At 31.5% G+C, this 16175-nt stretch overlaps 1 protein-coding gene across 1 annotated transcript in view; it reads right to left on the reverse strand.

Moving 5' to 3' along the window:
- LOC145249687 (FAST kinase domain-containing protein 5, mitochondrial-like) overlaps positions 1-16175 on the reverse strand; it is a 184977-nt gene that overhangs the window by 50373 nt on the left and 118429 nt on the right. Inside the window, exons 4-5 of the mRNA XM_080111485.1 lie at positions 12899-13055; positions 6311-6331 (exon numbers count right to left, since the gene is read on the reverse strand). Coding sequence (XP_079967611.1) covers positions 6311-6331; positions 12899-13055 — 178 coding nt within the window. The remainder of the gene's footprint in view (positions 1-6310; positions 6332-12898; positions 13056-16175) is intronic.

The following is a 16175-nucleotide window of genomic DNA, read 5'->3' on the forward strand; positions in this document are numbered from 1 at the left end:
ACACACACACAACATCAATATGTTGACACAGCAGTCCCTGTTAGTTCATTGTCATTGAGCATGGCTAGTGCTAAAATGGGTGACCATTTGGTAAGACCATGTAATACAAGTGCTCTGAAGCCTGAAGAAGAGTAGGCATCACCTATTTTTGCACTACGCATGCTGTATAAAATAATGCAGTACTCTCACAACATGGAACTTTTGCATCTTGAACCAGTTGTTTGAGACAAATTTGACATTGTTGCAGAATACAGCTCACTCGAATAAGACACCCTGCGTTTCAAGCATGGCTTTCAGGAAGGATCTCAGTCTGAAGCATGCTGTATTCATAGTGTTTTCTGAGAGATACATGAATACAAGTTATATCTTGACAATCAGCTTATCCTTGATTTTGCAGGTGGTATGGTTGTGACACTATGGTGTCATGAATGCATGTAGCGAGGTGCATATTGCGGTGAGGTGGGGTCTTTTACCGGACAGGATGGGGTGGAGGAATGTAGAGAAATGCAAAGACTTACTAGCAAAATAAGACCAACCACCGAGCTGTCATTATAGGCTTGTTACATGCAAACCATATGGTATATTGTTACAAAAATGGAGACAGAATTGGAATTATCTCTGAGATGTCAGAGGAGATGTTTGTATTAAGAAGTGGCATTTGCTGATAAGGGCCGCATACAGTGCTGAATGAAGAAACCCAGGAAACTGCCATTAGATATCAGTGTGAACAACCAACCCCCCCCACTTCCAGAAAAGAGAGAGAGAAAGAAGTTGAGTGGTTGAGACAAAGGGAGGCTCTGAGAGGAAGAGAGAAAGGATGTTTTTTTAACTACTCTTTGGGGTAGAGGTGAGGAGAAAAGCTTGGATTCAGAAAAAGGAATTCTAAAAGAATTAGAGTCGTAGCCAGCAAACTGAACGGCTGGGCTGCTCAAGCGCTCCCGACTTGGGGGCCCTCAGGGCCTGATATTATGATGTTAACCAGCCTGTTTTAATGGGAAATCTATGACTTTACTTGTCTGGTCATACATTGTTTACTGCTATAGTCAGTCATCTCAATTTAGACAGTAGCCGTTGTGAAGTAATGAACTTAATAAATAGTTATTGTTATAAACCGGAGTCCTGTTTGTTTGTGGTGAGGACTTTTTATTTTGTAAGGACCAGCAGAGGGATTAATGAAGATTACACAGGATAGGAGATGATTACGTTGAGAGGCGAAGCACCCCGCCATGGAAACACAAAGTGTGAAGATGATCAATAGGCCAACTTGTGATGGGACAATGTACAATCGAAAGAGCACCTGTCATATCGAGTGCAGTTCGACAAGGTTAGAGACCCCTGATGTGGATGGTGTAGATTGGGCCCATTATATGGTTTGTCTTTCTCAAATGTGTCTGACATTTAATTCTTCATGAGGGTTTCAATCAGGTGAGTTGGGAAATGTTAAGACTAATAAAGTTGTGAAAGTTCCAAGCAGACATTTCTGTGTTTTATCAGAGGTGTTTTGTATGTTGAATTTTGTTGCTACACTTATATGTCCTTCCCACAGTCATCTCCTCTATCCAGCGCTTGACAACGGTGGAAAACAACTCAATAAAGCCATCTGAATTGAGTAGTGTTCCTTTTCTGACTGTGGGATATGGGATGGAACTTCTCTGGAAACACATTCAATGACCATCACAGTTTGAGGTGACTTGTTCTTCATGACATCTGAAACTTTATAGCCACCTGCTGTTCTGCATATTGTGAAACTAGTCCTGAGTTAGAGCATCATCAGCTTAACTGAGTGTTTGACTTAATGAGTTGCTTGCGTTACATGAGGCAGTTCTCTTAGTCTTGGTGGTGAGTAGTTAACCAAGTCTTATATGAAGAGTAGTGAAAAATCCTTGTTCAGTACTCGCTTCATAGTCATCACTTTGATGCTCATCTCTCTCGTCAAAGTTTGCATTGCCTAGATCATGTCACACAACTTTTTCTTTTTTATTTTCTCAACAAGTTCTGTCAAGTCAAGCCATAATTTTTCCAGCTGGGAAGCAGGAGGAAAAATTAGGAAAAATAAAAATACTGATAGAACAGGTTAAACAAAAAAATGGCCGAACAGGGAGGAAATCACTGATAAAGCAGGGTGATAAAAATAGAGAAGCAGGAAGAGAAGAAAAATAGGAAATCTCTGACATAACAGGTTGAAAACAATGAGGGAACAGGTAGCAAAGGTAGAGAAAATAAAAAATTACAGAACAGGGGTACAAAAAAAATGGGACAATAGTAAGAGAAGCAGAGGGAGGGAAAAAAATGAAAATCACTCATATATGATGGGCGTATCAAAAGTAATATTTTTTTTTCACCTGAATGGATCAGAGGAGATTGCAAATTGAATTGTTGTAATGACTGAACTTATGCATTCTTCATGACCTGAAAGTTTCATCTCTCTGCTGCAGATATTGATGGTGTGAGACTCTAAGAAAGCAACCCCTGTCATTGACGTGCAGAGATGTGAAACTGAATTCCTGGCAAAAGTGCATTGAGAATGGTGGTGACTATGTAGAAAAATAAATTCTGGAGCATAAAATGTTGCTTGTTTTAATGGTATCATTCCTGTCTTCATAGTGCTTCAACTTTTTGAGTTAAAAAATAGGAGGTTTTATTTTGGAACGAATTTCATAATAGAAAGCAATAAGAAAAACAATGAAAATGGAAACTTACTGATAGGTTGAAAAATGAAATGGAGAAAAGGTAGAGGAAATACAAAATCACTGATATGATCAAAATCATTGCATTGTGAGCAGCAATTTGAACTAATCTCTGGTGGGAACAGTGTCTCTCCAAAAAAACTTACAGATTTAAGCAGGTCTAAAAAAACAGACATAACAACTTTTGTTGCTGCTATAGACCAAAAACGTTGAGAAAACCTATCTAGCATGAACCACTATGCGTAAAGAGTCTTTTTTTTTTAAGCAGATATCGTGGTTTTTGTTACTAACAAAAAATGCCTCATCTTATTCTTCATCAGACAACAATGGTTTATCATTGATCACCTGAAGTACCTCTGTTGAGGAATGTTCTTGGCAAGTATTATAATCTTTATGAGATATGGAATTACCCACACGTTTAACTGACTTCATATCTTTTTGCTGCAGTTGAAAGTACATATACCTAACTAGAAATGCCTGTCAGAAAACATTTATTTGAAAGCATGTGCAACAACTTTCTGCCAGTGATAAGAACAATTTGTATAAATGCATGACTACTGTTTCTGATGACATCGTTTACTCAATTGTTCTGTTTGCAATAAGCACATAAAACTCAAGGTCTCTTTTGAAAGTATATGAATAGACATTAGTGATGCATTTAAAAAGTATATTTTCCTTTCATATAAATGAATAAATACAAAGTTTATTTTCATTTTTTACAACTATATAAGCATTAAAGCATTTGAATCAATAATACAACATATTATTTACCTCTTTATCAACAAATTAGACACAAGGCCACGTCTAGTTTTATGAAGTCAGTGCACACTAGCCTACAAAAATGTCTGAGCAGTCCTGCTGGTATTCCCTAGCAGGCCTGCCCAAAGCGATTGGCAATGAACTAACCCTCTTCTCAAAGAGAAGTTAAAGCCTAGGAAGGTGGACCATAAACAGAACAGCAATCCACCAGCAATAAAACCAGGGAGGTGATGGTGGTCCAGTGGTTAATGACAAAGACTGACAACCTAGATGTGTCAAGTTTGAACCCAATTTGTTCCACAGAAACACTTTTACTTACGGATGATGGCAACCTTCACATGGTCCCTTTTGTAAGTACTTGATATCCTTCTAGAAAGAATTCTAAATTGAAAGATATCAAGGAAATGAATGTCAACAAAAACATCATCATGAATGATGCTGCTCCTCCTCCCCCTCAACAACAACAACGTGTAGTAATTGTACACCAGACTTTAGACCCATCAATGTAAAAGTAATAGTGCCATTACTAGTAACCAGACCTTAGATAACAATAAAATATTATCCGAGCTATAAATAAACATGCCGCAATAGTTACGCATAATGACCTACATTTAACTATATAAGAAAACATCCCAAAGAAACAATTCATTATGCCTCCTCTGCGGAAAAGACGCCACACAAAACTAGAATTCACAGTACCTGGATACAAATTTCTAGGACCAGGGACAGACCGCAAAAAATTTTAAAACACTCCACGAAACAAACTCGATCTAGCAGCAAAATTACACGAACTTGCGTACGAAACAATTAGGACACAGGAATCATCAGAACTGCTGCTCGTACTGCTGTCAGGGCCAAACACGCACTGGGATTGGACAAGTATTTCCGAGATAATACCGCCGTTGGCAGCACTGACAATATACATAGGCCGCAAATGGACGAGGGTACTAATGAACAAAACTCGGAATCGGGATCTAACGGATGGGTGGTATCCACATCGGACCCGGCCTGCCCACAGCAACAGGAAACATCCAACGAACATACACACTAAAAAGAACATTCAAAAACATGATCAAAACCAGCAACATGAACGCATACCTTCAAAAGATACGAAAGTAACGGAAAATACCAATACTTCGGCGAATACGCCTGAGCTCAACCAGAATCAAAGGACTACATCGTACCATACTTTATGACAACATGGGTAAAACAAAACGAATGGGAGGCAATCATGAACACAGCAACGGCATACAGAGTAAAAAGTATAGGCTTCGAAATCAACGACGTCATCTGCGGTCGTCTCCTCCTCAACAACAACAACAACAATAGCGTGTGACTGAAGAACGCTGTATCATAAATCAATAATACAACATAGTAATTGGAAATACTGTTATAGAGCAGAGACAAACATTTGTATACTTAATTTACGTAATTATTTTTGAGTGGTTCATAATAAATTAATGTTTGTCATTTTATTGTATTCTTTTTGTCATACATATAGTTTTGTTGATTTCTTTTTGTGTTTTTGCTATCACAAATTAGACCAGATTGCATACTGACTTGAGCATTCTCATGACAGTTTCGTGAGTCTTACTACTTCCGTGCTGGCTCATGACAAATTGAAAGTGAGTGGTTTTGTCTCCGACACCATCACTAGAAAATTGCAGTACAGGGCCAACAGGTTCCCTCTATCTGATTTGAATTTTCAACAGAGCACCACTTTCCTAGATACATAGCCTTCATCACTGTTGAGGAATCTCATATGGAAACTCTCCAAAACCCAGAGGGAGGATAACAGGAGTTGCACCTTGCCGAAAGGTAACCTGGAACAGTGCAAGGCAGAAGTGTTCATCTCCTTTGAGGTATTATATATATCTGCTTACCTTTTGTTATTAACAGTAATCATCAAAGTGATTTAATTTAAAAAGGATAACCATAAAACTTTTCTTAAAATATTTATGGTGATTGTCCAGAATTTTCTCTAGATTAAAAAATAAAAATAAAGAAAATCTTTGTAATGTACACACCTGTGATGGAACAAAAAAAAAACACATTCCAAAAATCATGTAAATTGATCAAGTAGTTCTATTTTTAAAAAGAAAATCATTGTTAACCAATTTTATGCGATTAATTGGAAACTAAACATTACAAGGCTGATCTTTCAAGTTTGAATAATTGTAGAATTATCTGCCCTTATTTATTCAAGATGGTGACATGAGACCAGTCCCTTTTTGCTTACTCATAAAATTTGGTATTCTTAATAAAAATAAAACTACTTTATCAATTTATATGCTTTTTGAAATATGATATTTTTTTTCTGTCATAGATATGAACATCATGCAGATGTTTTTTAATTTTGTTTTTTAATATATGGTGAATTCTGGACAAGAATCATATTTGTTTATAAATTTTCAAGAGAAGTAATTTAAAGTAAACTAATATCGCTGGCTAAAAAGAAAGATATACTGACGAGTCATAAACAAGAAAAAGTCATAAAGAGCAGATAGAGTGAAGGTGATACCTTTCTCTTTCTTTAATTGTAAGTAAATAAGACCACTCTACACATACAAATGTCCAGGTTAAGTGATTTCTTCTTTCTTTTTAGTTTTTTTACAGTCTGATTGAAAAGATAAATAATTTGTTATCAAAATTAGCAAAGTCTTAGTATCCATCTGTTTATATGAATACATGCTTCAGTTTTGTGTTTACAAGAAACTTATGAATGAAATGTTTATTATTTCAAATTTTAATTTCAAATATTTCGATTAGCAAACTTTGTGAACTGAGAGCAAATTCAGCTTGGTTTTGATAAGAATCGATTTCTACATCCTGTACTTTATTCTGAAAACACATATGACACTTACCTTCGAGAAACTCTCGGAGCACTAGAAAGACAAAAACAAAGCAGAAAATCATATTAATAACAAGCAGTATAAATAAGAGATGGATTTCTCTATAAGGCATGTTAAAAAAGCTGTCTATTATGATTCATGAGATTATGAAAATGCAAGTTTACAAATTGAACTATTCTAAGCTTGTGGGTGTGTGCATTAGTATCTTTGTTAAAATTATCTGCTTCCTTTCAACACTGACCTTAATGTTAACCACATAATCTCAGTCAATGCTGTAAAGAGATTTTCTATACCAAACGGCATGCTTTCAGTTAGAATGATAATCACTTCTAACCGAACATAAAACAACAGATCAGGCTACTTAAATTCCTGATTAGTATTCAGAGCCAAACCGAAACAAACAACTTCCCTTGCCATGTTTTGTTCAAATCTGTATGATATTGTCATTTAGGATAGACCACACAGCCAATCTACTTAAAAAATAATGGACTGTTTTACCACTGGACATAAAAACTTACTGACCAGGATATCTAGAGAGAAATTAATTTTGTAGAATTTAAAGTAGTCTGATTTCTAAGCACACATTCCTCTTTTCAAAATCCCAATGTATTTTCAACTTCTCCAATTTCTTGGGTGATCTTTTCTATTCACTAATATTTTTCCTGCTGCAGTTCTGCCGCCTGCAATAAAATGCATCTGTGCACTTCATTAAACATGCAGCATCACACATATTTGTACTAGTACAACAATACTACATCCAAAAACTAACCCTTTTGCTTGCTTTGTTGGAATACATATAGACATACAGTTATAAATAGGCAAAAGTTAAAACCTGTTGCCAAACTTAGATATACAATTCAATATTTATTTAAAGTGTTATGTATATCGGTGATCAGTGAAGAAGAAATCCTTCTAGACTGAGGCAATTTTTATGCATAATAAAATCACAAGTATAAGCAACAAGCATAAACAAGATTTAAAAAATATATTATTTTATTCACATACCTTTTTATAACTTTTATTTTTATAAAGACAAAATGTAGTATCACAGGATACAAATCTTTTTATAACTTTTATTTTTATAAAAATGAAATGTAGTATCACAGGATACAAATCTTTTTATAACTTTTATTTTTATAAAGATGAAATGTAGTATCACAAAATACAAATCTTTTTATAACTTTTATTTTTATAAAGATGAAATGTAGTATCACAAAATACAAATCTTTTTATAACTTTTATTTTTATAAAGATGAAATGTAGTATCACAAAATACAAATCTTTTTATAACTTTTATTTTTATAAAGATGAAATGTAGTATCACAGGATACAAATCTTTTTATAACTTTTATTTTTATTAAAAGAAACTGGCTATTAGCTTACTTCTCTACAAGGGCAAATTAAATACAAGTAAGTTTTAGCATCTGAAATTCTCAGTTATAACGTTGGTTTTTAATGTTTTGTAATTAATATAGCTCACTCTTTTTGTTTATTTATTCATTTTTTATTATAACTATAATTATTATTAGTTTTATTAAAAAGTTCTGTAAATATATTTAAAAAAAAAAAACTCAGAAAGACACCCATTTATTTAAAAATATGTTTTGTTTAAATATGTTCGTTTTTTTACTTACATTAAAAAGTTTTGTGTAAATAGAAGAAAGTTTTTTTTTTTAATCCTTAAAAGTTTTGTAAATATTTAACATTAAAAAAATGTTTTGTAAATATATATTTTTCTTTTAAATCTTAAAAAGTTTTATAAATGTATTTGAAAAAATCTTGCTCGCAAACATTCGACCATATCTGCTATTTGACGTGTTTAAAAACACCTAACGCCAATGTCAAGGTCGAACCATGGTGTTACTTGAAATGTGCGCCCGTCCTCTTCTGCTACAGGGTCTATTCTTTATTTGGTCTGTTTATCTATTTTTAAGCATATAACATTTTTGACGATCATTTAATGCCAAAATAGTAAATACTTTACTTTATTTGACATTATAAACAGAAATTGTTAATTTGTGGCTTTGTGGGTGTTTAGCTTTCAGTCATTATCAGCTCAAACTTTCTTTTTCTTCCAGGTTTTACAATGTTTTTCCTTTTTGAAGGTGTTTTAGGGTTTTACTATTTGACTGTTCTTGTGTGAGTATTCTTGTCCATTTTTAGACTCTAGTTTGTCTTTTCTTTTGGTTGCTTACAATATTATTTGGATCATTTTTATTGAAGGGAGATTTTTAAATTATTTGTGACAAAATAATTAACATTTCTATGCAGTTTAACTCTTTCTTGCCTGATGCTATTTTGTTAAAACTGGATTGTTTTATCTTTAATCTTATTTTTAGCTGAAGGTAGATTATGGGTTAGTGTCTTTGTTCAAGAGTTATTTTTAGCTGAAGGTAGATTATGGGTTAGTGTCTTTGTGGCAGTGAATGTTATATTTAGATATAGACTCTTGATTAGACAAAAGTTCAAATAAGTACTTTCCTTCAACTAATCAAAATACAAAAAATATTAATACAAAAACAAAAACACAACATTCTTCTGTTTCATTTTTCTAATATATATATAAATATATATATATACAACAAAAACAAATGACAAAAGTATATCTTCCAAATTTCATGATGTTACAATTTATTCCTTTATGTTGACATTTATAATTCTTGACAGTAACTGTTTCGTAGTGCAAAATAATTCGTTTAATTATTATATCAATCAATGAATCTATTTTCCCCTTAACTCATCAGAAGAAATATCAACTATTAATCCACAAAAAGAAAATAAAATGCATTTGGGTATGATTACAAAATCCGAAAATTGGAAGAGAAGTTGCAATTATCTTTTATTTTATCTTTTATTACGCCATTTTAAATTGTCGAGTAAAGTCACTAAAATTTAAATTTCTGTATTAATAAATTGTATTCATTTTGATATGCACTAAAACTATTGTATTTAATATTTTATTAACTTATTACTTATAATTAAGCTATATATATTTACTTAGATAATATTAATAATTGTAATATATATAACATATGTCTATATATTTATTTGATTTTATTCAAAACAAGTAACAAAATATATATGTTCTATTTCTGGTTATACCAATTGTTTATTTCATCTGAATTTTATATCCACATATAATTCAGATTTATTACTATTTTAATTAAATTTATTATAACATATATTGTAATTTTTTATTGTCATTTAATTATTTTTCATTAATCTTACTTAATTTTAACATTAAATTTCCCTTTGTAATATTTTATCATAATTTGTTTACATACAGTTAAAAGCTCGATAATTCACTTTTAAATGAATTGTTTCCCTTTATCAAAACCTACTTATATGAAACGATTTTATGATATTGATAAATAATATATTTATCTAGTTTTATTATTTTATTATATATTATTTATTAATCCAATTTGTACTATAAATTGAAGTTAATTATTTATTCAAATTAAATATTAACATTTAAACCATTTCAGTATAAAATAATCTATATTTATGAGTTTTATTTACCAATAATCACAGTTAAATTATAATATTCGAATGAACGATTAGCTGGTGTGTCTATTAGTTATCCTTCCATAATTATAATTCATCTACTAATTTATTGAATTCAAATATATCCGAATTTTTATTTTTTTTAACTGTATCCTAATATACTGAAATTAGATCACATACTTAATTTATTTTAAATTTTATCCATAAATTCTACAGTAACAATAAAATTATTTGATATCTGTATAAATATCATTAAATTGTGATTATTATCTACAAATATTTTAGTTTAATCTATCATATATTCATTAATTAATTTGCATATTTTGTTAAATTTTTTTATAATTTTTTAATTTATATCCATTAATAAAAACATTTTTATTATAATTTGAGCTACTATGTATTTATAACCTATTCAGCTTAATATTAAATTTTATTTACTTAATTACTACAATTTTATTTTTTATTTATTTTATTTATTTATTTTTTTATATTTTAATTATTTTGAAAGTTTTACTTTAAGAAATAACTTTTCCTGTAATTGTTACATTCTAATATTCTTCAATCAAGTATTAATAATAATTTCTCAAACTGGTTAAATTAATTAGTACAATTTTTATTTAACTTAAAGAAATCCTAATTCCAGTTTTATTTGTGTTTAAAAGTACATTAATCATATAATAATATATTATTTTAATGAATTAAATGAGTATTTAAAATAATATTTAAGTTTTATTCTCATTTTGCCTCTAATTTACAATTGTTAATGTAATTTTAACATAATATTTTATAGTCTCTTATCCTACTATTTACCATTTTTATTTGAAATTTTAATATAAACTCATATTTAACATGTTTAAATGTTGCAATTAGACTAACAGCTAGAATATTTCAAGCTCCATACCCTAAATTCCGTATGTTAATTTGATAGTTTAATATATTTTAACCTATAATTCCAAACTAAAATTATTAACATTTAATTAATGTAAAAAAATTTTTACTACTACTACTACTACTACTACTACTACTACTACAACTCTCTTTCATGTTCATATTTACTCCATAGATATATCTTATTATAACTAATGTTTTATATCTTTTTTTTATTATCACATTTGGTTGATTTTGGAGGTCAACACACTAATCATATAATACTTTCTTATTTCAATTAAATGAGTATTTAAATCAACATTCAAAAATTTAATTCTACTTTTATTTTATTGTATTATGATTTTTAAAAATTGTTATTGTTATTCCAGTATTCAAGTTTCTTGCCAATACACAATAGGCTGCAGCATCATTTGGGGCGACTGTAGTGGTACGAACAATTTGCCAAACCGATCGCTTAACAGTATTCTTACACTAGTCCATTTACTTTTTAATTTATCTCTATATAAATAAAATGAACTCATTTTTTCCCGTCTGATTTTGACATTAATAGGATTAAAAATCAAGATATTTCATGCAAATATAATATGCACAAACGGCAGAACAATATCTGAGGTGTGTTATAAGCTTATTATTTCTCAAATTCCTCGATAATCTTAGATTTCTATACTTTTTCTGCTGAGAAGTCACGGCCAAAATCAGTTAAGATCAATGGAAGTGGTAAAATATTTTCTCTCTAATAAATTCCTCCTCCCCCTGCCACCACTTAACACCGTTTGGGGATTGTTCACAAGGAACAGTTGAGAAGAGAACACCGGTTTGGCTTCGTAGTTCTTTCATGTGAAGTTATTTAAAATCACTAAACTAAGCTGCAGTGCCCTGTGGCGTAGTGGTTAGCGTGCTGGACAATTCACATTATATTTTCACGTTCGCGCCGACCTACCGTAGTCGTTTTTTTTTTGTTTTTTTTTTTTCCTAAACAACTGGAATGGACTTTTCTTGGTGGCCGAACTGTTAACGTTGCAGATGTTTTTTTTTGTTTTTTTTTCACACTTTATTTTCCTACTTTTACTCATAACTCCGGGTTTGATCCTTCCTACTTACCTACCATAACATTTTTTAAAACTCCCCCCCCCCCCCGTCCCGGAAACAAACACTCGGGCAACGCCGGGTACCCCCGCTAGTATATAATAAAAATATATTTAACATGTCCAAATATTGAAATTAGGTCAATTCTGAGAATATTTCAAGTTTCATGACTTCTATTGCATATGCTAATTTCATATTTAATTCATTAATTACATATAATTATAAAATACAATTATTAGCTCTGGTTATCAGTTTTAAATTAAATACTAAATTATGTAAAATATATCATATTTTCTTTTCTAATCTATTCTAAATATATATCTGATTATAACTAGTGTTAATATTTGCCATCGTTATATTGTTAGATTTGGTTTATTCATTTTGTTTATTGCGATTTACGATTTCCAGTTTATTTTATCTTATTTGCTAAATCTCAATCACTATTTGTGGTTATTAATTCTCGGGACGTATGACATATACAACTTAATTGAAAATAAAGTCATGAATTTGTGATTTTGAACAAATATTTTGAAAGTTCAGATGCAGCAGCTCCTCTTCTTTTTTTAAACAATGGAAATGGGAAGAGAGTCACCCTTAATTTTTCTTGAGAGGTGGGGCAAGAGTAGAGGCACTGCTATTGTGGTTTTTTTTTTTTACAAAGGTGTCATCACATATCAAGGCCCTGGGGTCACTAGAGGATAAGGCTTAATGTGTGTATGGCAGTTATTGGATCATTAGGACAGTGGTGAAGTAATCGTTTGTGGTGGAAATTTGATATAATCAGATTATTAACGAGGACAGTTCAATAAGAACTTGTTTTCATTGGACTTGAAGATGGCAATGTTGTAGTCAGCTGGAAAACAGACCAGCAGAACAGAGTTTCACAGGCGGGCTGTTCTTGAAATGAAGCTTTATTTACATAATCCACATTTAGGTTTAGGCACTGACAGAGAGTGGGGGAAATTATTGATAGTAATTTTGGCTAGACAAGTGTTTTTTTTTTGTGAAAGATTGGCAGGGGGGACATAGATTGGAGCTCAGTAAAACACTTGCTATGAAAATAATGAGCAGAGATAGGCTTACAGCTAAAGAGTAAAATTGGCTTTCATTGTTTCATACCTGGAATCGGACAATTTTTGTGATGGGTTTTTAAGCATTTCTAATAGATTGAAAGTAACTTGTTGTTGTGTCTTCCATGACTTGTCTGTCTCTGTGCTTACTGTCTCTGGTTTGAAGAAGACAGGCTTGTTCTCAGCATCAAGTTGAATTTCAATATCTGAAAACAACAAATTATATAAATATATATATATATATACATATACTGATAATACCTTTAAAAATAAACTAAGCTAGTTGGCTGTTGAACAGTAAGGGACAAAAATGTTTAAAACAAGAAGCAATTTTGAGACGATCTTATCTTTTATTGTCTTAAAGATAAGAAAATAAAACATTAAATCAGCACATTTATTTGCAATACGAATTGAAGACATGTAATTTTTCTACATCTGTTTCCGTTTACCAAATGTTCGATACTTTCTTTTTTGTCTGGCTCTGCTTAAAGCAACATGTCATATTTAAACAGGTTTCTCCAAATAGGTCAATATTTTATCTGATGTTTGTCCAAGATTTGTGAATTGTGATTACAAAGGCAGATGTTAGTTTTATTATTGTACTAGCTGTACCCTGCCATGCGTTGATGTGGCTCAATTTAGTGTAATGGAAAAGTCTAATAAAAAGATAAAATGCATGTTTCTTATATTCTTAGTACAGCAATCCACTCCAAAAAGTGAAAAAAAAAAAGTGAAAATGTAAAAGAAAGTGGTACTCTTGCAGAATTGGATATGGATTCTCAGGAGTTTCCGTCCAGCATAGCTTGGACTTGACTAACAATCAGTGAATTAAGCCGAATGTTGCTAAAATGTTGAACTGCTAAATCGAGTTTTTTATTTTGTTTTTTGTATAAAAAAATGTGAGTTTTTAATTAGTATTTGGGTGAGGTGGGGGGGGGGGCGTTATAATACACAGATTCGAAAAAGTTGTCCCAAAACAGACAAATGAAAGCAAATGGAAGGTAATTTACGTTTCTACCTATGGGTCTTTAATGGACTGATTCTTTAGTGTTTTTATTTAATGTAAAATGCTTAATCAGCTCGAAAAAGACAGTGTTTATTGATGAATTTGAAAAAGACAAATGATTGCGGACTATGTTGAATATGTTAAGATTGGGAAAATAAGTTAAAAACTATACAAAACAGTGTCAGAAACCCACCGAATATATGTTACCGTGACATAGGCTGACATATTCAGTTTGTTTCTGACAGTATTTTGTATATTGTTTTAGTTTTAACTCACTTTCCCAAACTTAACATAATGAACAGTATCTGCCACCATTTGTATTTTTCAAATATACCAATAAACACTGTTTTTCGAGCCAACTAAACGGTACATTAAATAAAAAGGGTTTGTATTACTAAACACGGATACAAAAAAGTTGTCAAAAACTAAATATATAACAAATAAATGTTATCAAATGTAAGATAAGTTACTTTTCTACCTAACTAGATAAGATTTTAGTGTTTTTATTTAATGTAAAATGGAAAAAGTGGTTTTCAAGATGAAAATTGTCCAAAAATATTTACCTTTTTATAAGCTCAAAGGCTAGGATTTTTTTCTTTGTACGTCCATCACAAAAAAGTAACAAAAAGTTTTCCTACTTTACCTCGTGTGGGAATACTGAAGTTTTTTTCTGGATTTTAAATAAGCATATTGTGGCTAAACAAACTGGATAAAAATTTGTACCTGGAAACTTTCAGTTTAGGAAAATTGCTGTGATGGATGTACACTAATTTTTGTACGTCCATCACAAGAATTTTTTTTGATGGTAATGTGCTTATTTTAAAGTATCTTTTAAGCATCCTAACAGTTTGGAGAAAGGTTTTTATGCTTTTTATAAAACATTATATATAATAAGAATCATTTACTAGTTTTTAAAGCATTATAATTTAAACCTTTTATCTAAATAACAAAAACTGCTCTCTTCATAAAAAGCAAAAAGTTACAGTTACGAGAGATGGTGAATGGTAAAAACGAGAAAAAAACTTTGCAAATAGGATACATACTCATGTCGTTAAGATGCATATAAACTCTTCACAAAAGAGTTTGAAGAAGTCACAATCGGCCTTTCAAAATTCTGCTCTCTTAGGCCCTTCCAAGTTAAACTTTTTGATCAAATACCACATAATGTTTGCGTTTGTCAATACCATGAAAATATTCGCCTTATTCTTACAGCCCTTGAATAGTTTACCAATTTGTCATTAACATTTTCAGCCTTTGTTGGGCAAGTCACATGCGGAGAGTACAATAAGGACTGTATCTACCGTAAATCTGACGATTGTAGAAATTCCATCAAAATGTTCAAACCATCACCTGAAGATAGACAAACTCTGATCAAGTATCAACAATGACAAAAACCAGACAAACCTGCTGAAAAAATTCCAATTTCAGCAACTGTCAATGACGTTTTTGATGCCCTGGAAAAGCAAATGAATACTTTTCTTGTGCATAGGTACATCAAAAGAAAATAACAAGATCACTTTACTAATCTTTTTGAAGAGTGCAATGGTTTTCTCAGAGATTGCATCCATTGTCAACCAGAATAAGATTCAATCTGCTCATTGGTCTCACCAGCAAGTCACCATTTTCATTGGTCATATTTGGGTTAGCCAAAATGTCAAGGAGAGCTTTGCCATCGTTTCTGACAATTTAGACCAGATGAAAGAGGTTGTATACACCTTCATGTCAGAGTTACTTGATTGTATCAGTAAAAAGTATGACTCCATAAAGTTGTTGAATGTTTTCACATCTTCACAATTCAAACAACGATTCCTGTTTTCAAGCCTTCATGAATGGGGAAATGAATACAATTTCAAAATTATTTGGAATTTTTTTGCAGCCTCGCACGGTAAAGGTGCAGTTGATGGAATTGGTGGTACTGTTAAGCGATCGGTTTGGCAAATTGTTCGTACCACTACAGTCGGCCCAAATGATGCTGCAGCTTATTGTGAATTGGCAAGAAACTTGAATACTGGAATAACAATAATATTTATATCTAGTGACAAAATTAAAGAAAGATGTGCTCCAAGACTTCCAGTATGGGAAAAAAACCTTAGTCGTGACTGACACCATGAAGTTGCATTGCATCAAAGCTCGAAATTCTTGGCAACTTAAGGTAGCAACATTCTCAAAAGATGAAATCTTCAAAGTTGAACACACATTTAACGCTGCTGAAAAAAGTAACAATGAGTGACATGAATGATGGAATTCCTAATCCTGAACAAATAATACCTGACAATGTTGTCATAAACATCCACAACTGGATTTTAGTTTTGTATGAGGG

The sequence above is a fragment of the Euprymna scolopes genome, chromosome 28, assembly GCF_053919585.1.
Source record: "Euprymna scolopes isolate OS-2025 chromosome 28, ASM5391958v1, whole genome shotgun sequence".
In the NCBI taxonomy this organism is placed as follows: domain Eukaryota; kingdom Metazoa; phylum Mollusca; class Cephalopoda; order Sepiida; family Sepiolidae; genus Euprymna; species Euprymna scolopes.